Source organism: Microcaecilia unicolor, chromosome 1, assembly GCF_901765095.1.
Source record: "Microcaecilia unicolor chromosome 1, aMicUni1.1, whole genome shotgun sequence".
Classification (NCBI taxonomy): domain Eukaryota; kingdom Metazoa; phylum Chordata; class Amphibia; order Gymnophiona; family Siphonopidae; genus Microcaecilia; species Microcaecilia unicolor.
Genome location: NC_044031.1, coordinates 686513423 through 686539644, shown reverse-complemented (window position 1 = coordinate 686539644; position 26222 = coordinate 686513423). Strand labels below are relative to the sequence as shown.

General features: G+C 42.6%; 1 protein-coding gene across 1 annotated transcript in view; it reads right to left on the bottom strand.

The window, feature by feature from the left end:
- TBC1D2B (TBC1 domain family member 2B) overlaps positions 1 to 23859 on the bottom strand; it is a 158064-nt gene extending 134205 nt beyond the window's left edge. The window contains 1 exon segment of the mRNA XM_030188140.1: positions 23486 to 23859. Coding sequence (XP_030044000.1) covers positions 23486 to 23824 — 339 coding nt within the window. The 5' untranslated portion in view covers positions 23825 to 23859.
- Between the last annotated feature and the right edge of the window lie 2363 nt (positions 23860 to 26222).

The window sequence follows — 26222 nt, the reverse complement described above, 5'->3', positions numbered from 1 at the left end:
AGAACAAAGGTCCATCAAGCACAATATTCCTGTTTCCAACAGTGGCCAATCCAGGTTACAAGTATCTGGAAAGATCCCAAAACAGTACAATATATTTTATGGTGCTTATCCTAGAAATAAGCAGTGGATTTTCCCCAAGTCCATTTTAATAATGGCTTATGGACTTTTCTTTTAGGAAGCTATCCAAACCTTTTTTAAACTCTAAGCTAACTGCTTTTACCACATTCTCTGGCAACGAATTCCAGAGTTTAATTACAAGTGAAGAAATATTTTCTTCAATTTGTTTTCAATTTACTACTTTGTAGCTTCATTGTGTGCCCCCTAGTCAAAGTATTTTTGGAAAGAGTAAACAAGCGATTCACATCTACCCGTTCTACTCCACTCATTATTTTATAGACCTCTATCATATCTCCCCTCAACTGTCTTTTCTCCAAGCTGAAGAGCCCTAGCTGCTTCAGCCTTTCCTTATAGGGAAGTCGTCCCATCCCCTTTATCATTTTTGCTGCCCTTCTCAGTACCTTTTCTAATTCCACTATATCTTGCAACCAGAATTGCACACAATATTCGAAGTGTGGTCGCACCATGGAGCGATACAAAGACATTATAAAGGTGATGGATGTAGTGAAAGAAGAAAAGACTACAGGACAGAGAAAAATGATAAACGGTCAGGAAACCCTGGCAAAAGAGTTAAGACAGAGGAAACCAGAAACTGGGACCAACACAATAAGAAAAATTAGCTAGTCCGAAAACAAAAGGTAGAAAAATATGTTTTTAATTTAGGATAAAAGTAATGTGGTAGCCAAGTTAGCCCACTCTAAATGTGAATGGAAAATAAAATAATACCTTCTTATTGGACTATCAATATGTTTTTGACTAGCTTTTCAGGTTAGGACAGTACACCGCTGTTACAGTATACCACCCTGACCTCAGAAAAGAGGATTGATTTGGCCTCTGAAAGCTAGTCAAAAATGTATTGTTAGGCCAATAAAAAGGTATCATCTTATTTTCTTTTTTTATTTGTTTAATTGTATTTGTTAATTTGTAATATAGTGATTGGAATGTGTCAGTTTTTGAAATTTACATCTGCTGTCTTTATATTTTGCACTGTACAGAAGAACATGCATCAACCTGTATTTAGTCTGTGGTTACTTATTTCATACTTAATGACGGTCTCTCTTATATGCTCATCTCAACTAAGCATACTGAATGGGCCATTTTGGTCATCTTCCATCAGGGATGCAACGACTGAAACTAAGCAAATTATTATTACTCATTTTTCCTATCCTCCTCCCACCCATTTCTGAATACTGAAGATTAGGAAATCGTAACACCACCACATCCTGTGGTCTTTTCTCAACAACACAGTATAGAGGTTTGACATGCACTTCTGCAGCCAAGAGAACTTGGTCTTTACTGAGGCAGACCTAAGGTTAAAGGCACTTGATATGAGATTCTAAGAAGTGATACATTCTGTATTTGGAACAGTTTGAGAAATAGATATTATCCTTTCTGAATGAGATAGCTAATCTGTGAGCAAAGTCATCCTTACAAGATGCTCCAATTGTATCACAAATAGTTCTCTTAACCTCCATCTAACCACCAGGTCTGCACAAGCACCCTGCTCCAAGGGAACTCAAAGTACCGCTTTACAAAAATTGTGCCATCTTTCAGTACCACTTCTCAATACAGGGAAAGGGAAGGGTTTGGCATTTAGTTCATTCCTTTTTTTTAGCTGTACATTAGCTGTACATTGCCTCCAAATTGGGGGATTTTCAAATATGCACAATGAATATGCATGAGAAACTTGTATTTACTATATTCACTGTATTCAAATCTACCTAATGCATATGTCCCGTTCCGGGCCCTTACCGGGAAGCCCCCAGCGGGGGGCGAAGACCGACGGAGGCCGCGGGATCCAGAGCGGCGAAGACCAGCTGCCGACGGGGCCAGCGCTGCCGCGGGTCGCTCCGAGACCGGCGATCCGCTGGAGCAAGCGCCGGTCTCGGAGGCGGGGAGGCGCCGGCCAAGATGACGGCGCCGGCATCTCCCTCGATGGAGCAGACCAGCGAGCCAGCCCCGCCTCCTCGCGCCGGATTGGCGCTCGAACAAAGAGACCCCGCCCGCCAGGCCAGCTGGCCAATCCCGGCCTCCCTTGCCTGGCTAGGCCGGAGGGATTGGTTCCAGCTGATCCCAGGGGCCGGCGGGCGGGGGATTTAAACGACGAAACGGAAGGGGACCAATGCTTCCGTTTCGTTCGTCAGAAGCCGACACCGTGGATCCCGGAGTGTTGCCACTTCCAGAGACTGTGTTCCTTCAGGGTTGGATCTTCAGCTAGCTGTCCTGCTAGCCTTCCTTCAGTGTTGGATCTTCAGCTAGCCGTCCTGCTAGCCTTCCTTCAGTGTTGGATCTTCAGCTAGCCGTCCTGCTAGCCTTCCTTCAGCGTGTATCTTCAGCTAGCCGTCCTGCTAGCCTTCCTTCAGCGTGTATCTTCAGCTAGCCGTCCTGCTAGCCTTCCTTCAGTGTGTATCGTCTGCTAGCCGTCCTGCTAGCCTTCCTCCAGAGACAGTGTTGTATCTCCTGCTAGCCGTCCTGCTAGCCCTCCTGCGGAGACCGTGACTTCTGCTAGCCGTCCTGCTAGCCACCTCCAGAGACAGTGTGGTATCTCCTGCTAGCCGTCCTGCTAGCCCTCCTGCGGAGACCGTGACTTCTGCTAGCCGTCCTGCTAGCCACCTCCAGAGACAGTGTGGTATCTCCTGCTAGCCGTCCTGCGGAGACAGTGACTTCTGCTAGCCGTCCTGCTAGCCACCGCCAGAGACTGTGTTCCGTTTCAGCTAGTCGTCCTGCTAGCCTTTCCTTCAGTGTTGTGCCTTCAGCTAGCCGTCCTGCTAGCCCTCTTTTCAGAGACTGCGACTTTTGCTAGCCGTCCGGCTAGCTCTCTCCCATAGTCGGTGCTACGTGCTGGCCGCCCTTGCCAGCTATCCTCCAGTGACTGTTTCCTCTCGGAGAGCTAGCCGCCTCTGCTAGTCCTCCCTTAAAGACTGCGTCTGATTACCATCCAGGTCAGCCCTCACCCCGCGGTTCCGGCAGTCCTGCTGGCCACCTGCAGCTGAGGGCTCAACCCTCGGTGAATGGCGGTCGCCGCGGGTGAAGATTCGGGGTGCTCGGCTGTCCTCTGGGGCCTTGCGGGGCCTTAGGGAACTTGAGAGCTCACCAACAGAAACAGTACAGGACAGCATATTCATTGTGGGCATCCTGAAACCCTGACTGGCTAGGTTGAGAATCCTGCTCCAAATGTAGCAACTTATACAGATGCTAGAGGACTGCAGCTCCATGTCCTAATACAACTACCAGTGCAACCTCACAATCCTTTCTGCACTCAGCCCCCACCTCTATGATCAGTCCAGTCAAGGTTCCTTTCCAAAATATTAGTCCTACCATTTACACTGTCTTATCCTATCCCTACTGCATTCTCCCTCCCCTCCCCCTTTCTTTTTCTGTATCATAAGGTTTTGGGCTTTTTCTTAGCTTATAACAATGTCTCCAATATACTATCATGAAGCACAGCTGTAAGTCAAGGCCAAGACTTAACCTGCTTCTGCAGCCCAAAACCGTAATGTCCTCTTAATTAGACAGAGACTCATAGCATTCACCACAAGACTGCCCTCAGTCCTAATGCATTTTATGCTATCGCACTGTGCCTCTTATTTCTATTGCATAACCACAAACCCTGGTTTCTTCTATTCTACATCAAGAGGTACAAAGTTTGGCTGTTATCAAGTGTGGAAAACCAGCAAATCCCACTAGAGCCAGCCAAGAGGTAGCCAGGTGGCCTCCTCCCATCTCTTCCCCATACCCCCACACATTGATCACCCTTGTCCCTTCTGACCCCCAATCCCTTCTTCCATGTGCTGATCTTTCCCCTTCTCCCACTGGAATCAGGGCTAGTTGTATCACAGATTTCAAATAACAAAAATAAGATTTAAACTCAGCAAGAATACACTGTGAGTGCATTTCTTCCCTGTCAACAAACACCCCTTCCCCTCCCCCATATAGCCCTCTATCCTCCACTCTTTTTTCCACCCCAGCAGTCTCGTCTTTCCCCCTTCTTACACCAATCTCTCCTTGTCCCACTCCCTCGCTTAGTTCACCTTATCTCCTGCTCCATTTACTCCCTCCCTCAACTCACACCCCACCTTATTCTCAAGCTTCCCTCAGCCTTCTCTATTTCCTGCTCTACTCAGCCCCACCTGTTAGTAACACTCTAACCCCTGCCAGACTGTGGCTGCAATGGGACATGGGGTAGGTGAGGCAGAAACTGTATTCAGCCTCCCATGGCCCCATCAACATATGTCGTTGACCGTTGAGAAAACATTATGTAAACCCAAAGTATAATATTTAGAATTGCATACTCTTACCATGATGCCCTTGTTTAATCGAAACCAATCTTACAAATGCAGTGTGTAAATATAAATGTATATTGTATCCCAAACATCAAAAAGTAGAAAATATAATTCAAAATCAGTGTGTGAAATAGTAATTTAATCTCTAGTTTCCACTAGAGTGATTGCCTAATTAAAATCAGGTGCTTAAATTACACTTTGGGGAATTACATTGATATTGTGAATCTGGATTTTAGAAAAGGTACAGAGAAGGATGACGAAAATGATAAAGGGGATGAGATAACTTCCCTATGAGGAAAGGCTGAAGCATCTAGGGCTCTTCAGCTTGGAGAAAAGATGGCTGAGGGGAGATATGATAGAGGTCTATAAAATAAAGAGTGGCGTGGAACGGGTAGACGTGAATCTTTTATTTACTCTTTCCAAAAATACTATGGCTAGGGGGCATGTGATGAAGCTACAAAACAGTAAATTTAATATGAATCGGAGAAAAGTGTTCATCACTCAATGTGTAATTAAACTCTGGAATTCGTTGCCAGAGAATGTGGTAAAAGAGGTTAGCTTAGCGGAGTTTAAAAATGGTCTGGACAGCTACCTAAAAGTCCATAAGCCATTATTAAAATGGATTGACTTGGGGAAAATCCACTGCTATTTCTGGGATAAAATTGTATCGAACATTTTCAGGACCTTGACAGGTATTTGTGACCTGGATTGGCCACTGTTGGAAACAGGATGCTAGTATTGATGGACCTTTGGTCTGTCCCCGTATGGCAATACTTATGTACTTAATTGCCCAGAGAATCTTTCACTTAGTCGTGCGATTCCCCAAAACATAAGAAGGGCCCAGGTAAGCAGAGCTTTTATGGCTGCCCATACTCCTGGGGCACAGAATTGACCTGGATGCTGGCAGCAGTACAGTATAGTGCACAATACACATCTGTGCACAAAAGAAGTAGAAAAGGTCGATGGCAAAAGTCAGGATGCTTGGGTTCAAAGAGAGAAGAATGGCCAGCAGGAAAAAATGAGGTGATGGAGCTTCTATACAAATCTCTGATGAAACCTCATGTGGATAGGGTGAATCGGATTGGTGGAGGGGTAGCATTGTATATTAACGAGAGCCTTGAATCAAATAGATTGAAAATTCTGCAGGAAGCAAAACACTCCTTGGAATCACTGTGGATTGAAATTCCATGTGCAAAGGGGAAAAGGATAGTGATAGGAGTGTACTACCGTCCGCCTGGCCAGGACGAACAGACGGATGCGGAAATGTTAAAGGAAATCAGGGACGCAAACAAACTGGGCAACACAATAATAATGGGGGATTTCAATTACCCGCATATAGACTGGGGTAATGTAACATCTGTACACGCAAGGGACATAAGATTTCTTGATGAAATCAAGGACAGCTTCATGGAACAGCTAGTTCAGGAGCCGACAAGAGAAGGAAAAATACTAGACTTAGTCCTTAGTGGTGCTCATGATCTAGTGCAGGGGGGTAACGATACGAGGGCCGCTTGATAACAGTGATCATAATATGATCGGTTTTGATATTGGCATTGAAGGAAGTGAAACTAGGAAATCAAGTACGCTAGCGTTTAACTATAGAAAAGGTGATTACGACAAAATGAGAAAAATGGTGAAAAAAAGACTGAAAGGAGCAGCTCGCAGAGTAAAAAACTTGCATCAGGCGTGGATGCTGTTTAAAAACACCATCCTGGAGGTTCAGGACAAATATATTCCACGTATTAGAAAAAAGGGAAAAAAGACTAAACGTCAGCCGGCGTGGCTAAACAGTAAGATAAAGGAAATCATTAGAGCCAAAAAACAATCCTTCAGAAATGGAGAAGAGAACCAACTGAAAGTAACAGGATAGATCATAAGGAATGCCAAGCCAAATGCAAAGCGGAGATAAGGAGGGCAAAAAAGGACTTTGAGAAGAAATTAGCGTTGGAAGCAAAAATACATAGTAAAAACTTTTTTAGATACATTAAAAGCAGGAAACCGGCCAAAGAGTCGGTTGGGCCGCTGGACGAAAATGGTGTTAAAGGGGCGATCAAGGAGGACAAAGCCGTAGCGGAGAAATTAAATGAATTCTTTGCTTCGGTCTTCACCGAGGAGGATTTGGGGGGGACACCGGTGCCGGAAAGAATATTTGAAGCGGGGGAGTCGGAGAAACTAAACAAATTCTCTGTAACCTTGGAGGATGTAATGGGTCAGTTCAGCAAGCTGAAGAGTAGTAAATCACCGGGACCTGATGGTATTCATCCCAGAGTATTAATAGAACTAAAAAATGAACTTGCGGAGCTACTGTTAGAAATATGCAATCTGTCCCTAAAATCGAGTGTAATACCGGAAGACTGGAGGGTAGCCAATGTTACTCCGATTTTTAAGAAAGGTTCCAGAGGAGATCCGGGAAATTATAGACCGGTGAGTCTGACGTCGGTGCCGGGCAAGATGGTGGAGGCTATTATTAAGAATAAAATTGCAGAGCATATACAAAAACATGGACTGATGAGACAAAGTCAGCACGGATTTAGTGAAGGGAAGTCTTGCCTCACCAATCTAATGCATTTTTTTGAGGGGGTAAGCAAACATGTGGACAATGGGGAGCCGGTTGATATTGTATATCTGGATTTTCAGAAGGCGTTTGACAAAGTGCCGCACGAAAGACTCCTGAAGAAATTGCAGAGTCATGGAATCGGAGGTAGGGTATTATTATGGATTAAGAACTGGTTGAAAGATAGGAAGCAGAGAGTAGGATTGCGTGGCCAGTATTCTCAGTGGAGGAGGGTAGTTAGTGGGGTCCCGCAGGGGTCTGTGCTGGGTCCGTTGCTTTTTAATGTATTTATAAATGACCTAGAGATGGGAATAACTAGTGAGGTAATTAAATTCGCCGATGACACAAAATTATTCAGGGTCGTCAAGTCGCAGGAGGAATGTGAACGATTACAGGAGGACCTTGCGAGACTGGGAGAATGGGCGTGCAAGTGGCAGATGAAGTTCAATGTTGACAAGTGCAAAGTGATGCATGTGGGTAAGAGGAACCCGAATTATAGCTACGTCTTGCAAGGTTCCGCGTTAGGAGTTACGGATCAAGAAAGGGATCTGGGTGTCGTCGTCGATGATACGCTGAAACCTTCTGCTCAGTGTGCTGCTGCGGCTAGGAAAGCAAATAGAATGTTGGGTGTTATTAGGAAGGGTATGGAGTCCAGGTGTGCGGATGTTATAATGCCGTTGTATCGCTCCATGGTGCGACCGCACCTGGAGTATTGTGTTCAGTACTGGTCTCCGTATCTCAAAAAGATATAGTAGAATTGGAAAAGGTACAGCGAAGGGCGACGAAAATGATAATGGGGATGGGACGACTTTCCTATGAAGAGAGGCTGAGAAGGCTAGGGCTTTTCAGCTTGGAGAAGAGACGGCTGAGGGGAGATATGATAGAAGTGTATAAAATAATGAGTGGAATGGATCGGGTGGATGTGAAGCGACTGTTCACGCTATCCAAAATAATAGGACTAGAGGGCATGAGTTGAAGCTACAGTGTGGTAAATTTAAAACGAATCGGAGAAAATTTTTCTTCACCCAACGTGTAATTAGACTCTGGAATTCGTTGCCGGAGAACGTGGTACGGGCGGTTAGCTTGACGGAGTTTAAAAAGGGGTTAGATAGATTCCTAAAGGACAAGTCCATAGACCGCTATTAAATGGACTTGGAAAAATTCCGCATTTTTAGGTATAACTTGTCTGGAATGTTTTTACGTTTGGGGAGCGTGCCAGGTGCCCTTGACCTGGATTGGCCACTGTCGGTGACAGGATGCTGGGCTAGATGGACCTTTGGTCTTTCCCAGTATGGCACTACTTATGTACTTATGTACTTATGAATACTGGACACTGCACCTTCAAAAGGATATAGACCAAATGGAGTTTGTCCAGAGGACAGTTACTACAATGGTTAGTGGGCTCCATCAGAAAGCATATTGGAACAAAGATCTAAATATGTATACTTTGGAAGAAAGCAGGATAAAGGAGATCTACTTCTGACTTTCGATCCAGATCCTTAAAGCCAAACTGGACATGTTAGCTGCCTGGGTCGTCGCTCAAACTCGCTCTCAATCATAAAAAATGTACAGGTACTATTTTTGGCCAGACCACTACCTCACCTGTTCATACCATTGCTATAGCCAGTCATCCTCCCTGCGTATCTTTAGTCAGAGTCCTGGGAGTTATTCTAGATGACACCTTAACCTTTCGCCCTTGGATTTCTAAAATAGTACGGATCTGTTTCTTCAAACTCAAACAGCTCTACTCTGTCCACAAACTATTCACCACTTCAGCACTCATCTACTCCCTGGTTCTCTCAGGACTGGATTACCATAAGACTATTGCAGGGAATCCGGAAGAAAGATGCGCAATATCTTAAAGTGGAGGAGTGGCCTAGTGGTTAGGGTGGTGGACTCTGGTCCTGGGGAACTGAGTTCGATTCCCACTTCAGGCACAGGCAGCTCCTTGTGACTCAGGGCAAGTCACTTAACCCTCCATTGCCCCAGGTACAAATAAGTACCTGTATACAATATGTAAGCCACATTGAGCCTGACATGAGTGGGAAAGCGCGGAGTACAAATGTAACCAAAAAAAAACTGCTGCAGAATGTAGCCATTTGGCTTCTCACCGGAGTCAACTGCTTTGGCCATGTAACACCACTACTGAGGGATGAACATTTGGCTGCCTGTCTCATTTTGGATCTCATAAATTACTCCTTGTAGTTCACAAGATTCTCCAATCGGGTCAACCCCAATATCTGTCACAACGCTTAACCAGTTACAGCCTACCAAGGGCGCTCCGCTCCTCACAAACTCATCTCTTACAAGTGGCTCTCTTACGCTCTGTCCGTCTCTCTACTATTCACTCCAGAATATTTACTGTAAAGTAGGAGTAGTAATAGGCCCTTCTCTGTGGAATCGCATCCCTCTGGCTCCACGGTCAGAGACATCACTGTCCATCTTCAAATCCCAACTTTACACTCGCTTTTGATCTCAGCTTGCCTTCACCGACCACGGGTGCGGCTCAGACTACATAATGCCCGTCCTTCCTTCCTGCACAGGCCTACTCCACATGCTCATCGACTCTATAGATTCTTCGCCTCTGCTTTCCTGTTTTTATTGTAGTTCTCTTCCTTTTCTATTATGAATTTATTTTTGAAATTGTGAACCACCTTGATGGTTGTTCCTTAGACAGTATATCAAATATTAATAGTTTATTTATTTGTGACATTTATATCCCACACTATCCCAAATAAGTTTGAGTTCAATGTGGCTTACAATAAACAGTATAGGATACATAACAAAAAATAATGCATAAGAAAGTAATTTGTTGAAGAATCCAATTTTACAATATAGTATCATAAACATATTGGGATAGCTATGGATGTTTAACATTTAGAAAATCTATTATGAATGAGAAATTGTACATGCAGCAAAGAGAAAGTTAATGGTAAATAGAGTGATAACCAATTCAGGTAATTGTTTGAGATATGGTTGTTCTTTGTGAGGGTTTGTTTGAATAGGAACGATTTGAGGATTTTACAGAATCTAGTGTATTCCTGTATATTTCTTATTTTGGGTGGTAAGGAGTTCCACCATTTGGTTCCTAGGTAAGTGACGTCTACAGAGTGGACAGTTTTGTAAATCACTTTTTTTGCAATTTGGGAGGTGTAGTCTGAGATAGTTTTTTGCCTCATATTTAGCGTTTCTTTGAGGTATGTTTATTCATAGTACCATATAGTCTGGAGCTGTGCCATTTAGAATTTGAATGATAAAGGTACATAATTTGAAGGTGATTCTCACTTTGATAGGAAGCCAATGTAATTTGATTAATAAAAGGGAGGTACTTTCAAAACGAGAGATTTTGTATATGAACCTGGCTGCAGTGTTTTGAGCTGTTTGGAGCTTTTTCAACAGGTACTCCTTACAGCCAGCATAAATAAACTTAGAACTTGGATATAAGAACAAAAGTATTGCTATACTGGGACAGACCGATGGTCAATCAAGCCCAGCATCTTGCTTCCAACAGTGGCCAATCCAGAAGATTCCAAAACAGTAAAACAGATTTTTATGACAGACATGTAAAAACCTCCAAGGATAAAAGAGCACAGATGTAGGCCTCTTTCAAAAGGAATGGAAGCAAAGGCTACAGAATGAGTATGAAAGGGGGTAAAAGTCAGCAGTAATCTATGGATATATTTTTTTTACATAAAGGATGGTGAAATCTTCCCAGCAGAGGTACTGAAGATGAGGCCTGCATCGGAATTCAAGAAAGCATGGGACAAGCAGAGAGGTCAGGACTGCAAAGCTTAGTAATTGGTTTGAATGGGCAGACTGGACTGACCATATGGTTCTTATCTTTCATCACTTTCTATGTAGTAGCGGTCAGATTCTACAGACTGATCAACAGTTAACAGGAAAGCATTTAAATGAAATTATTGCTGCCCAAGGAGCCATCAGTTGCTATGAAGCATTCATATACTTTTTTTGTTGTTTTGTTACACACACAAGCTTACTGTTGGATTCTTGTTGAAAATATTTCCTTTTTGTCCGAGTTATTTATCCAAAGGTGTTCTCTATATTAGGGATTAGATTAGGATCTAATATTTTAAATGTAAGATGTACTAAAACACAGCAAGGGTGCTCACAATCAAATGACGTTTATAGCCCACTTCTAACAAACTCAATTCCCATTACTCTATTAAAAAAAAACAAAAAACACCCAGACAACTCAGAAATGTTCAGCGCATACTATAAATGCAAATACCTAGTTTCAACCATTAAAATTCATGTCCTATATTATTACAAAAAGAGCAATGCTCCTAGTTACTTATTCAGTCTGAGGAGCGAAAATAAGCAGTTATACCTTATTGCGGAAAAATATGGTATTTCCAGATGTAGCCAAACCTATGCAGTTACAGAAGAAAGCTTTTCTATAGCTAAGGTCTAAAACTTAAGCTGTGGGAGCAACCTTCTTTCTTAAATTCCCCTGGAAGTGTTTAGTTACATATGACAATCTAATATAATAATTCGCACCGCCAACGTTCTGAAGCTGACTCCGTGGCAGTGAAGCTGTGTAGTGTTCGTAGGGTTCGTAATTGCCCCACCCTCGAGGGAACTCTTTATAGTTGCCAGGGAAAGAAACGCGATGTCAGAAGGAGAAGGGACCAACTACAGGCCTCGCACTCGCTCTCAGTGCCCCGCCCTTGGAGGGAAGGGAAGGCTGCATATAATATTCACCCACCGGACGTTCGTTCCCTTCGTCCGAGCTCCAAGGTCGTTGTCCATCCCCCCCTCCCTCCCTCCCAATTCCAGGGTCCCCCCTCCCTCCCAGTTCCAGGGTCATCGTCCCTCCCTCCCTCCCAGTTTCAGGCCCCCTTCCTCCGAATTTTAAAAGTCATCCTGACTTACCTCGCGCGGTAAAAAGCGTGCAGGCTCGGCACTTGCTTCAGTTTTCTCTCAGCTCTGGTCCCACCCTTGCGGAAACAGGAAATGAGGGCGGGACCAGAGCTGAGAGTCAGAGAAGGGAAAACTGAAGTGCCAAGCCTGCACGCTTTTTACCGCTGCTGCCGGCCACCGTAATCCCAACGAGGTAAGTCAGGATGACTTTTAAAATTCGGAGGGAGGGGGCCTGGAACTGGAAGGGAGGGGGCCTGGAACTGGAAGGGAGGGAGGATGACCCTGGAACTCGGAGGGAGGGACGATGACCCTGGAACTGGGAAGATGGGAGGGGGGACCCTGGAACTGAGAGGGAGGGAGGGAGGGGGGACCCTGGAACTGGGAGGGAGGGAGGGAGGGGGAACGCTGGAACTTCCCTTAAAAACATTAATGGCAGAAGGTGACTCCCTTTTTAGCACCCATTTCATTTCAATGAGAAACGGGCTTTTTTTACTAGTCTATATAATAATTGGTCACTCTGCTTCCCTGGATGGCTGGCTGGATTCGTAACAGCATGCAAATGAGCTGACATCAGTTCGCCTCCAGTGTAACCTTCCCTCTCAGTGTCCCGCCCTCGCGAAAAGACGAAATGACATCAGAGGAAGGCGGGACACTGAGAGGGAAGGCTGGAGGCGACACGAACCAAGCCTGCCGCCACTGCGACCTGAGGTAACATGAATGGCTTAAAGTAAAGGCGGCAGGAAGGAGAAGAGGGCAGAGCAGAGGAGGGGGATAATCGCTGGACATGGATGGGAGGGGAGAGTCACTGGACATGGATGGGATGGCAGGGCAGAGAAGAATCGCTGGACATAGATGGGATGGGAGGGGAGAATCGCGGAACACAGATGGGAGGGCAGGGCAGAGGAGAATCGCTGGACATGGAGGGGAGAGAGGAGAAATCGCTTAGATGACAGCCTTCCTAGGGCCCGTTTCATTTTTCACGAAACAGGCTTTGTTGCTTGTACATCATATTTTGATCCCTCTCATTTGGAAAACTTTGTTTAATAAATCTCTTGTTAAAGAACATACTTATACATTACTCTGCGAGTTTTCAATAAGATCTTGGGCTCCTTTTAAGAAGCGGCGCTACCGATTAGCATATGCTGAATGTGAAGAACCCATTCAATTCCCATTCAGTGCACTCTAATCAGTAGTGCCGCTTTATAAAAGGAGTCATTAATTTATTACACTGCTTGTAATTTAATTTGCTTTAATAATTATGTGAATAATATACTCAAGCATGTACATAAGAACGTAAGGGAGCTAAAAAGAAGCAGATCACAAGGATAGCAATAAAAGTCCAATTTAGTCACCACACAAATATGAATCATAAATCATAAAAAAGGTCCGACAAGATCTTGGTTTTATTTTGAATGTGGAAAAACTGATGTAATCGTAGGTAGAGAGGAAACAGAAAAGTGGCCAGAGAAGGTTTGCTTGGGGAATATGCTTGTTTCGGTTAAGAAAGAATTGAGAATGCTGGGAGTTATGTTGGACTGTAAGCTTACAATAAAGACCCAGGTTATCAGTGTGATTCAAAAAGCTTTCAAATTTTTGCACGATAGTTAAATTGAAACCATATTACCTTGATATGACTTTCGAAGTCGTTTTAGTGCTGCTAGATTACTGCGATGCCTTATATTGGTATGTCTACATCAAGTGTGAAGGCACTGCAAGTAATCCAGAATGTGGTTGCTCAAGTCCTAGTAGGAAAGCCTACGTTTTCTCATATCTCCAGTGCTTAGACAATTGCACTGGTTACCTGTGCTACAAAGAATACAATTTAAGGTACTGATGGTTATATGGTGATGCTCGGTATTATCTGAAGCGAGTTTTACCTATCTATCAGCCAAGATGGGTATTAAGATCAGAAGCTGCCATATGACTGTCAACTGATGAGGTAGTGCACTTACATTATGCTGACACACGAGCTACTGCTTTTGCCTCAGCGGTAATTTCATTATGAAACGCTCTTCCTTGTGCGTTTACATTATGCTGACACACGAGCTACTGCTTTTGCCTCAGCGGGAATTTCATTATGAAATGCTCTTCCTAGTGCGTTTACATTATGCTGACACACGAGCTACTGCTTTTGCCTCAGCGGGAATTTCATTATGAAACGCTCTTCCTAGTGCGCTTACATTATGCTGACACACAAGCTACTGCTTTTGCCTCAGCGGGAATTTCATTATGAAACACTCTTCCTGGACAGCTTCGCTTTTGTGATAGTCTGATGTAGTTCAAAAAATTATTGAAGACTAGGCTTTTTGTGACTGCGTTTTTCTGAATACTTTGTTGATGTTCTGAGGAATTTGTCATAGTGTATTCTGAAATGTACTGTCTTTGTGCTATGATGTATATTGGATTGTGAATGTATTACTGGAAACCACCTAGTTTTAGGTGGTCCATAAATTTTGAATAAATAAATCTTGTTTCACCCTAACCAGGGCTGCATCAGGGGCTTCAATGACAAAACTGCCAGTAAGCATAAATACAAACGTGTTATCAAAACCACCAAAAAGAAATCTTAAAGCAGCACTCAAAGCAACATACCAACAAGCCACATGTATAAAAAAAAAAAAGCAATGTTACATGTAAAATCCACTTAAAAGACGCTAAAAAATGAATATATAAAAAAGACAATAAAATAACATATACAGGCAAAAGCACAGTTAAAAAGATAAGTATATACCCCCAAAGGTGGTTCCACAAAATTTCACCTTACAGGTAAAAACAGCTAGGATAAATGAAAAATCTTTAGTTGAAGGCTCACTGTTCCAAAACGTCACTACTGCTCTCATAATTGCAAAAAAGTAAAAAGGCAAAGAAAATGTGGCAGAAGTCTTGCCTTCACTTCCAGAGAAGCAGCAAAGAGTCCAGTGGTGAATCCACCATTGCTGTCTCTACTACCTTATATAGGGATTGTGGGTAGGTCAGAGGTCACACAGTTGTGAAAAAACTTTATATACAACCACAATCTCAAAAAACACAATAGTGCATGTTGTGAATGTAACCATATGAGTTAAAAGTCTGGGACAATTTAGAATGTACACTTGGAACTCCAAAAACCATTGCATTGTGGGCTATTAGTGTAAACGTAATAAAACTGGAAAAAACATGAGATCCTATTGGAAAGCAAAAACACTATAAAAAGGAAGTAAAAGAAAACTAAAAACAGGCGATAAAAGCTGAAAACTGCAGTGGGAACAAATACATTTCACTGTGTGCGTAAAAACAAGTAAATAAATAAATAATGCAATAAAAATTAAATGGAGGTGAGTAAGAATCCAACTAATACAGTATATTCATCTATCACTACTTAAAAACAGTGGATACTTACACACACTAATGCAAAGTCATCTGACACCACTAAATTATTTCAACTAACACATTCATGTGTATCTAAGTGAAGACATATAAATTACATAAATAGAAAAATGCAATATATATATATATATATATATATATATATAAGGAATTAAAAACTAAAAGAGGTAAGCATCCAATTAATACAGTATAGTCATATCAGAGCATAAAAACAATATACACTAATGCAGGGACCTTCTATCCAACTCTAAAAATAATATTTTGACAAAGTAAAATAAATCTGAAAAACATATTCTAACTACATATACAGCTTCAAAGAAAACAGATAGATCCAACTCCTGGTTCAGACTTTTTGGATGCACTGTCTGAAATCTAAAGATAAGTCTTTTTTCAATCCTCAGCAAAACTTTATCCATGTCCCCGCCTCTCCATGATGGTTTGTGGTTGACCAGTACAAAGAATCTGTAATCTTCAAAAATATAATGTTCCACAAGCGGCTTCTCCGAGATTCTTTTCAGTGCACTTCGATTTTCTATAATCCTGGTATTAAACCTTCGCTTAGTCTAGTCTTGCCCACATAAATTAAATTACATGGACAAATGGCAGCATATACACCAGCGGTTTTACAGCTAGAGCATTGTCTCAAAATGAATTTATACCCCGATACTGGGTGTATAAATTCTTTGACATTCCAAATTAGCACAGCACACTGATCCAGATCCACCTGGTACATTTCTAATCGTGTTGTCTCACATGGGAATGCTGAAAGAACCAAAATATCTTTAAGATTCTTTTCTCTGCTACATGCAACCATCAAACCTTTACCTGAAAAATGTTTGATGCTCTGGATACTGGTTTCTCCAAGGAAACGTTTAATCAGTTGCAACTTTAAGAAAGATTTTTCACCATTGTGGTGGTGTCTCTTCACTTTTTATCATGTGCAAATGAAGCCATGTATAGTCAGCCAGTCAACGGCAGCCTCATTGCTCATACAGTGCTGCACAAACACTGTCTAGTCAGGTCAGTGGACATAAGACAATGACATGAGACATTGCCTGTACTTCTCTGCAAATCGTACAGGTCACTATTCACCATCTCTTGAGCTAGGCTCCTTAATGACCCTGTCCTATGCAGAAGTGGTTCAGGAGGGACCACTGGCAATGGGCAAGATTAATTCCTGGCTATAGAATAGTAGGGTCATCCACAAAGGATAAACTGGTCACAAATGCCAGCTTCTTTTCCTCTCTCCACTCAGCTGATAAGTCAAAGCATTCCTCGTTTCTCCTTGGCGGATATCGAGAGGTAAGATGGTATGCTGGCAGCTGTAAGACTTCATGGAACAGCCCCTTGGTAAGGATGATCACATATCTTCCAATGAGCCTTGCTGCCACAGCCCTTCAACGCAACGCAGGAGGTTCAAACATGAAGAACAAGAAGCCATCATAACAGGGTCAGATAAGAGTAACAGTGATGAGCCACATCAAGGTATGAAGCAATACATTGATGAGTTTGGCATGTGAAGGTGATGCCCAGGCTAGCGCCCAATACTTTGCAACAGAGTAACAACGAGCCAGGGCTGACATATATAAAGTGGCTGCACTAGCACCCCAAGAGGAGCCAACTAGTTTGGACAACACATTATTACATTTTTTTTCAATTTGCCTGCAGTCTATATAAACTGATCACAGTACATCAGTGTGTGGTCCAGGGTGACAACCAGATAATCTGAGAAAGGCTCATGTTTTAATAGTTGTCCAAGACTGCCAACTGCTTTTTTTGCATTAGCATTGTGAAGGTGGATCACACAGCCAACTTGTCTCAGTGACACTGTTTAAGACACTAGTGATGGCAATGCTCGGCCAATTTTGCCATGTCCATGTCCGCATTGAGGACACATTCCAGTTTGGTGAAGGTGTGGCCACATCTATACCACAACAGATGTAATCAATGACTTCTCTGCATTAATGAAATCCTCCTCCATCTATAAACCGTGTAGCAATCAGACTCTGGTTCAATAGTTCATTACCCTGCTCTAAGATATCTTCAATAGGTATGATGGTCTGGAAGTCAACTGCCTATGAATAATGAACGAAACCTAACATCTCAAGAAGTTGCCCCAATGGTTCTAAACACACATAGAACATTAACCAAGGGCAATGGGAATCCCTGAGCAACCCCATATGTCAAGATCCATTGCTTTGAATTGCATGGTTTTACCTTGAATCTTCTATCTGTAAGAAAGCAGCTCCTCAACAACACACTATTTACTCCCCCACACAACCACTGTCAGGTGTCATGAAGGCGTGCTCCTTAAGATATGCACCTACCTACTCTCACGATCCAGGAACAATGAGCATCCGGTTAAAAAAATTGAACTATAAACATATGTTTTATGTTGCAAACTCAAATACTATTACTGCACCCATTATAGGAATGTCAGGCTCTGGGAACAGGAAGAGAGGATCCCTGATTCACCTTGTTAACAGGTGGAGTTCTCTTCATTTTCAATATCTTCCCTCTTCCCTAGGCACACCTTAAGGAAAATCACTCTGAATGACCAGCAGGCACGGCGAGAGAGAGAGAGAGAGAGAGAGAGAGAAAGCAAGCTAACCTTAACAAAAAACAGAAAATGATGGCAGGATTAGGATCATTAGGCTCCCTTCTCTTGCTATTATTATTTGTTGCATTTGTATCCCACATTTTCCCACCTATTTGCAGGCTCAATATGGCTTACATAATTTTGTTAATACATTGTCATTCCAGGCTATCAGATACAGTTATTAGTAAGGTGTAGAGATTTAATAATAGAAGAAAGAAGGAAGTAATTAGGGGATAAGTATAGAAGGTGGACTTTCACACTGGGTGGTTTGGTGAAGTGGATTAGTGAGGTTATAGGTTTTCTTTGTAGGCCTTGTTGAAGAAATATGTCTTCAGAGATTTGCGAAAGTTAGTTATTTCGTCGATTGTTTTCAGGTCTGTAGGTACATGCTCACAACAAGGGATCCTCAGTGCTTACTCCCTAATTTTGTGAACTCTGTTTTTTTCTTCAATTACCTTCCCTGGAAGACCATTCCATCTATCTACCACCATTTCTGTATTTACGGTTTTCTGTTACTCCCAATTAGGGCCATTGGAAGGGGTGGAGGAAGCAGATCACATTTAGGGAGTGTGCAGACAGGCTTGGTCAGAAGGTACCAGCAGCTACAAAAGGAATTAGAAGCTCCTTTGGGTTGCTGAATGGCTGCACGCTAAAAGCCATATATTGAGGGAAGAAACCCCCATAACACAATTTCCCCCTTCCTCGGCCAGTGGAGCTTCGGGAGAATCACACCCCATCGCAGGGTACAATTAGCTTGGCCGTAGGCCTATTCTCATGCCTATCCCTTTGGAGACTAAGGCCATGACCTATTGTTCTAGAAAGCTTCCTTTCCACTGGCAGAGATTTGCTTGTGCATTATTTCTCTCTCTCTTATAAAAAGAGAACAAATATAGATTTAGCAGACACCTTTCTCAGTAATTCAAGGCAACTTACATTCAACTACACTATTTCCCTATCCCAGGAGGGCAGAGAAATAATGTACCTGAGGAAAGGAGGGTTAAGTGACTGATCCAAGATCACAAGGAAAAGCAGTGGGATTTGAATCAGGTTCCCTGATTCTCAGCCTGCTGCTATATTATTAGGCTTCTCATCTTCCTGAGCTGATTTAAAAGACAATATCCAGTTCAACAAGTGACCTCTGGACTCAAACTGACCTAATTTCCAATACCACTCAATATTCACCTCCTTTTGTTCACAGCTGTTTTCCTTTTTCCTCAGAAGAATAAAGCTACTGGGGGAGGGACAGCCTGTTTTTCCAAGACCAGTTATTTTAATATTACTGGAGATTTTACATTTCAACCTACTGTACCTGAATGCAACTCGTCTTGAACTACTGGGAAAAGTGTGAGCTAAACCCAATTCAGATCCAAACTGTAAAACCAATAAATCTTATCTGCGGTCAAATAGTCAAGTGACTAATTAAAACTGCAATTCCAGTTAAGACTTTATACATTATGAATTTCAACAACTGTCTTGCATATTCAAAAAGTGAAAGAGGTCACAATGGACAAAGGTTAATAATCTCATTTATTGGTAAAGTATACTAACTTTTTTTTTTTTAATGGCTGAACTAATTAATGGAACTATAATCGACCCAAGGTGCCACATCTATATATAAAATCTATATATATAAAAGGCACTTTGAAGCCTCAAGCCGGAAACTTGAGGCGCCAGAGATATCTGGTTTGGCCTGCAGGCTCCAGTCACTGAAGCTCCGCCCTCGCGTCAAAACGCGATGATGTTGAGGGCGGGGCGGCCCTCGCTTCAAAACGAGATGACGTTCAGGGCGGGGCGGCCCTCGCAACCACGTCACTGAGGGACGAAGGGAGGAAGAGGACAGGTGTGCAACTCGGAACGGAGGGGGTGTCTGTAACTCGGGAGGGAGGACGGGGGGGGGGGATTACCCTGCTAGCGCCCGTTTCATTTTTTCCAGAAACGGGCATTTCTTACTAGTAGGATAATAATACGTAAAGCAGATCAAATACAGATATCCCCATGTACTTCTGAATTCTCTAATGTGATGTTGCTATCTTACATAAACTGTTACTGATTAATGGAGGAAAAGCCTCAATAGACTCCTCATTATTTGGCCCTCAGGCCTTCAACAGTCTGGAGCACTTGCTATCATCATCAGCATAAAAACCTCTGTAGGTCTTTGTATTCTTTTTTAAATAAAGACTTTTTTGAATTTATAATTGATGCAAAATACAAAAACTTCTCTTTGCAGTGGCACAGTCTCCCTTCCTTCCCACAGCCTGTTGGCCAAGGTTTCCAGTCCTTCTTCAGGGTCCGTGGTCAGTGAAGGACTTGAAAAAGATTACCGGAGAAAATAACGAACCACAGTAGTGAAACAGTCGCACTGACCACGGACCCTGAAGAAGGACTGGAAACCTTGGCCATTGTCGGCCATGGGAAGAAAGAGAGACTGTGCCACTGCAAAGATAAGTTTTTGTATTTTGCATCAATTATAAATTAAAAAAAAAGTCTTTAAATATTTAAAAAAGAATACAAAGACCTAAGGAGGTTTTTATGCCGATGATGAAAGCAAATGCTCCAGACTGTTGAAGGCCTGAGGGCCAAATAATGAGGAGTCTGTTGAGGCTTTTCCTCCATTAATCAGTAACAGTTTATGTGAGATAGCAACATCACACTTAGAGAATTCAGAACTACATCTGTATTTGATCTGAACTAATTAATGGAAATTAAGCTAAAGCACAGCGGTTACATTTCTTGGGAGGATCTTACAATTCACTGTTTGCACTGCTGTTTAAACAGTATCTAATCTTTAGGCCACTGCAAGAGCAACCTATGCATTTACCTGGAAAAATCTAAATAGCCACAAGACGCAGGGTAAATTCCACAGCTGTGTCTGCCTTATCCATGATCTGTCCACATCTATGTACAGAAAGTTTGAACCACTGGACAAATGCTTTCAGGACTTACTGAAAAGTACTAAAACAGCCACACAAGGAGAAAAACAGTACCTGAATATAAATTACCTTGAACTACTGTGAATGGTGGGAGCTACAGCTAAATCCAAATCCTCTCCCCACTTTTACCCCCAATGTATCCTAGTATTTAAGGATCCAGTTTTAGACTGTAAACTGCCTTGCTGAGCTTTTTGTTCAAATGGCCCCGTTTTCAACAGCACCTCAGCTCATTTTCACTGTGCATTAATTTGAACATGTCAAAGTGATTTAAATCAGTGAACAGAGAGAACAACTTCACATATATATAGGGCGCAAGAAAGTCATTTTCAGAAAGCCATCTGCGGGAGACCCACTTTGGGAAAGGGGGGGGGGGTTGTCTCCTGCTCTCTTACCAATCTGAGGTAAGAAGGGCCCTGCGGTAGAATCTTATGGAGAGACTGCTGGATTCAGACTACGTGCAGATGTTAAATTTTTTTAACTATTCTTTTATTATAATAGGATTTCTGAACATTCATCCTAAAAGAATAATACAACTGCAACTGAAGATTATAATCTTCTAAAGTAAGGCGCCAAGGACATTTCCTCCAGGCTCTCTCTGCCCATCTAAGCTGACGTTTCTTCATTTTCAACCAATCGTCATACCAAGGCACATGATTTGACCGCGATACTTCACGCAGATGGATTCATCTAATGTTATGATTTTAGGACAGTGGTACAGTGATGTGGTAGCCGTGTTAGTACACTTTTATCTTCACATCAGAGATAACCAAATGTTGATAAGTAACAGTATATATAAGTGACAAACAAAGCAAGGTAATGTGTAAACTTGATTATTGTAATGCTCTTTACCTGTGAATTTTGGCTTCTAGAATTAAGGCTTTACAAGTGATCCAGAATGCTGCTGCAAGGTTAATTGCAGAGTGCTCTAAATGTGAATATGTTAGTCCAATTCTGATGCATCATCATTGGTTGCCAGTTGAATTTTATACATAAGGTTTTAACATTGATATATCACACAGTGCACGCAAACCTCCCTTGGCACCTGTCTCAACTGCTATTATTGTATCAACCACGTCGCTCTAAATGCAATCATCAATCAGAAAAACCTCCATCAGATATTTTCCATGTCAATTCATCATCAAGGTATTTAAATAATATCAAGAGCTGGATGTGAAAAAAGCACTTTTCTGCAACTCTGATCCCTGTCCAGTGTTCAAACGTTGGACAGATTAGTTGTGTGGTTCATGGTCTATCTTTTCCTAAACCAGTTTTGTCTTTATTGCAGCGAGGAACATATACCTGTAGTTTTGTGGAGTCAAACTTTTTTTTTTTAAATTGTAACATTTTAGTTAGATATTTTGCATGTACTTTATAAGTATGTATGTCTACTTGGAACCCGCTTACATATTTAGGTGGAATACACGTTTTAAAATAAAATAAGTCTATCAGATATGGGAGATGATGTGGAATAACGGAGAAATCATTGTGATCTTCCATAATGGTTCTCTAATTAACTCTATCCACATCATTTATAAACTGCTCTGTCTGGATACCTTAGGCTAAAATACTACCTAAGCAAATCATAATACAAAGTTTATATAACGAAGGACAAGAAGAAAGCCAAGGAACAGCGCACTAGAAGAGACCACTATGAATCAAGATGCTTTTAAACTGTCTGCTGAAGACAGGTGGGGTTGAGACTTCTTGGGCATTAGATGATAGGAGAGAATCAAGCAGAAAAAAATCCGAAGAGAGAAGAAATGTATTTAAAAAGGAGAATGAACAGGAAGGCACAATACTCAAAGCCAAACAGGTGCAGAGGGAAAAGGAAGGCCTCAGAAGACCTTGCAGATGAAGATTTGGGGGAAAAGCGATAATTCCATGACAGACGATGTGACAGCAGCAACTAAACAGACAAGGACAGCATTCAGGCAGGCTGCCTGCAATACTGGGAAAAATGGCCTTTTGTTACAATTTATCATTTAAGGGAATTTGCCTCTATGAAAAGAACCTACCATAAGATTCCATTTCTTTCCATAACCTCTAGTCCTATGCTTTTTACCTTCCTTCCATCTTCTTGTATTAGGAAAGGTTTCCCAACCACCTGCTAGAAAGTAATATCTGATTTTAAAAAGTACAGCCACTACCAGAAGTGACACAAAGAAAAGTGTCTTTCACTCATGTATTCGTTACTGGGCTGCAGCAATTGTGGTTCATGAAGAAACGTTTCCTAAACTCAGCTTGGCTACAGTACACACAGGAAGTAGAAGCTACTGCCAAAAACTTCATATTTGCCAATGTGAATTTTTTTCCCCTCGTCAATTCGTTTTTCATATTTACAACTACGTTGTCAGCATCTTCCTCTCCCAAGGACATAGAAGAAAGAAGTTTGCAGTTATTTCCGTTATAAAACACAGTAGAAGGGTTTAGCCTTGAAAGTGAAACAGACTCAAGACAGTAAACGCTCAACCCAAAGAACAACAGTGCTTAGAAGGGGCCATTCCCAAACTGGGCACATGGGTTACATTAGTTTTTCCTAATAGATCGTGAGCTATTAGTTCAGATCCTCTTAACTTTTTGGCTGTGACTGCCACTTGACCCCAATGATGATTAAACTCCTTTAAAGAAAAAAACCACACGCAGAAACTCTTGCCAAGTGCTGGGCAGGACCCGCTGTGATCTGCAGGGTGGAGGCAGTTCCTTGCTCAGCTAAGGGAAGGGGGAAAGGGGTGGTGCCCCGGGGCTCCTTACTTACTTTCAGCAGGGACACCCTGCCCGCGCTGCGGATCTCGAACTGGCCCTCCTCGGCCTCCAGGTCGTAGCTGAAGGAGGCGTCGGCGATGTCGATGTGGCCGAGAGGCAGCGCGTCCTGCGGGCTCTTGAAGTAGTAGAGGTGGCAGCGGCGGGGGTCGAACACGACCCAGCGACTGCGGAAACCCCGCAGCGGACCCTTGCCCGAAAGCTTCTGCAGGTGGCCGCGCAGCCTGGACGCCTGATCGCGGCTTCCCCCCGCCGCAGGCTCCGAGCCAGCCTCGGGCAGCGGCTCCGCCACCCTGACTGCCGAGCTCTCATCGCTCTCCTCCACCTCCGGCATCTCGTCCCCTTGCAGCTTTCGGCCACGGCAGCGACTGCAAGCAACACGCCTCACGCTCTCAGGCACCGCATGTGACTGCCAGCCCCGCCCCACCCCTTTCCCCCTCCCCAGGGACAGCGCGCACTCTGGGAGTTGTAGTTCCACTTGGTCTACCCCGGTGGGAGAAATTGCTATCGCCGTACACACACAAAAAATACAACTTCCGGAATGCTCCGGCTCAGACAGTGTTGGGTTTTTTGTTTTTTTTTTTTACCCCACAGCTTGAAGTGTTTTGGTTAGGTACAAACCACAAATGTTTGCCTATATTCCAGCTGTTGCGAAAGGATTTGAACTTGTGCCCGTTCCTTTTTATGAAAGTCCATATCTCTGGCTTATCTCACTGCAGCTCTGTGCACATAGTTCAGCACACTTTTACTGAATTCGTCCTTCAGCCAGATATAGGCGATGCCACTGGTTTATTATTTTTCTGTTGGAGCTCAAAGACTGACTGTGGCAAGGGCTGGAAAATTTTGTGTCATGGTCTTTAGTTACTGTGGCATGTTTGTCTACGTTTGCAAGGCCAGATCTAGTAAGAAAACCCTCAGGAACATATTTCAGTATTTAAATCTTTTCTTTCAAAAAAAAAAAATGCAAGAGTTTACGTGTGTGTTGTTTTTCCCAGTTCAATTTGTTCATTTCTGTACTTTTCATTGACGTTCTTTTACCATCTTCCCTTTATCTGATTGCTTTTGCCCTATCAAATCCCATTCTTCCTCAGCAATGCCTCATAATCTTCGGTCTCTGCCTCTCTTCCATCACTTCACTACCTCAGACTTCATCTACCTCTTCTCGCTTAGGGGCCCTTTTACTAAGCTGCAGTAAGGGCTAATAAATGCTTACCACAGATTAAAAACTGCCACGGTGCATGTGGTATTTTTGGCATCCGTGTGTGCTTCCCATGCATGTTTGGGGACGGAGAGTAACATAGTAACATAGTAGATGACAGCAGAAAAAGACCTGCACGGTCCATCTAGTCTGCCCAACAATATGTGACCCATCCATGGTGGCCATGCCCCCTTTTGGCATGCTATAGGATTTAGGCAAACGGTTTTATAGAATAGCATGTAGCAAGATGCATGCACAAATCCAAACTGGTGCCAGTTAACATCAATAATAGATTATTAGCACCCAATTATTGACATTAATTGGCATGTTACCCAGTTTAGTTGCGTATGCATCTCAGGACCACGTGCAAATTCAAGCACCTTTTATAGAATCCAGGATATATGATTCTGCACCTGTCATGAAAAAAAAAAGAATTAAAACAAATATTTCCAGAAGTGACACAATTTTCTGACTGCCCATTCCTAAAGTACAGTTGCCTCATAGTTATACAGTTTATTTTCACATCCACTGTTGTAAGGCAAAGTGAAAAAGAAATTAGGGCAGAACCAGAGGAGGGTGAGATATAAACAGAACCGTAAAACAATGAATCCAGAATATAAGGTGATACCTTTTTATTGGATTCGTTTGATAAATTTCTTGGAATGTAACTCCAGGAAGCTAAATAAAAAGAGCAGGATGCTACTAGCTATATGAGGCACAAGTTCGTTTTCAATGACGTAAAGGGGGATGGGATTGGGAAGAAAAGCTGGTGAGTTTGCAAAGTGATAAGGTGTTGCAGGAATTACCACTATTGTTAGCAGAATCTGTGGTACTTCAGGAGTCAAACACCACACACCAGAATGAGAGAGAAATCTTCTTTATTTGCCAGCAAACAAAGTAGGACATCAGCACTAGGTCTCTTCTCTTTCTCAGCTCTCTGTGTCTTGTGGCTTCTGTCTCAGCTCCTTCTCTTCTTCTTTTCTTCTGACGTAAGCTGCTTCTGCTCTCAGTTATATAGGGTCCTACACCTCTCTAGCCCCCCTTTCTCACCAGATGGTAAAGAATAGATTGATTACCCTGCCTTGAACTAATTATTACTTACACATTACTTAAAATATCAGTTACATAGGTTTGATATTTCCTAAACTGACCTATGACCTGGGGCCTCTCAAACTAGACAATGTGGCACCTATCTCTTACATTTTATTATTATTAAATTCTCATATTCCCAGTCATAGCTTCATACTAACTGCTAACTGGACTCTGGCATTCATTAAGGGGTCAAGGGGCCAATCTTGCTTAATAGCACACATATATGATTTGTTATTACTTTCAGAAAACCAGTCCTTCATTTAGCTATAATTAAGGAGATGACTTGACTTTCCCCTGACCTCTTTCACCTATTAGCTTCCTACACAGAACTCGCTAGGACTGTGGATAATTCAAACCAGATGATGACCTCTTTAAACTGCAGACAAAGCTCACTTGAAAAGTCAGTCAAAGATGTAACACTGAATTGGAAAGATATTCTACA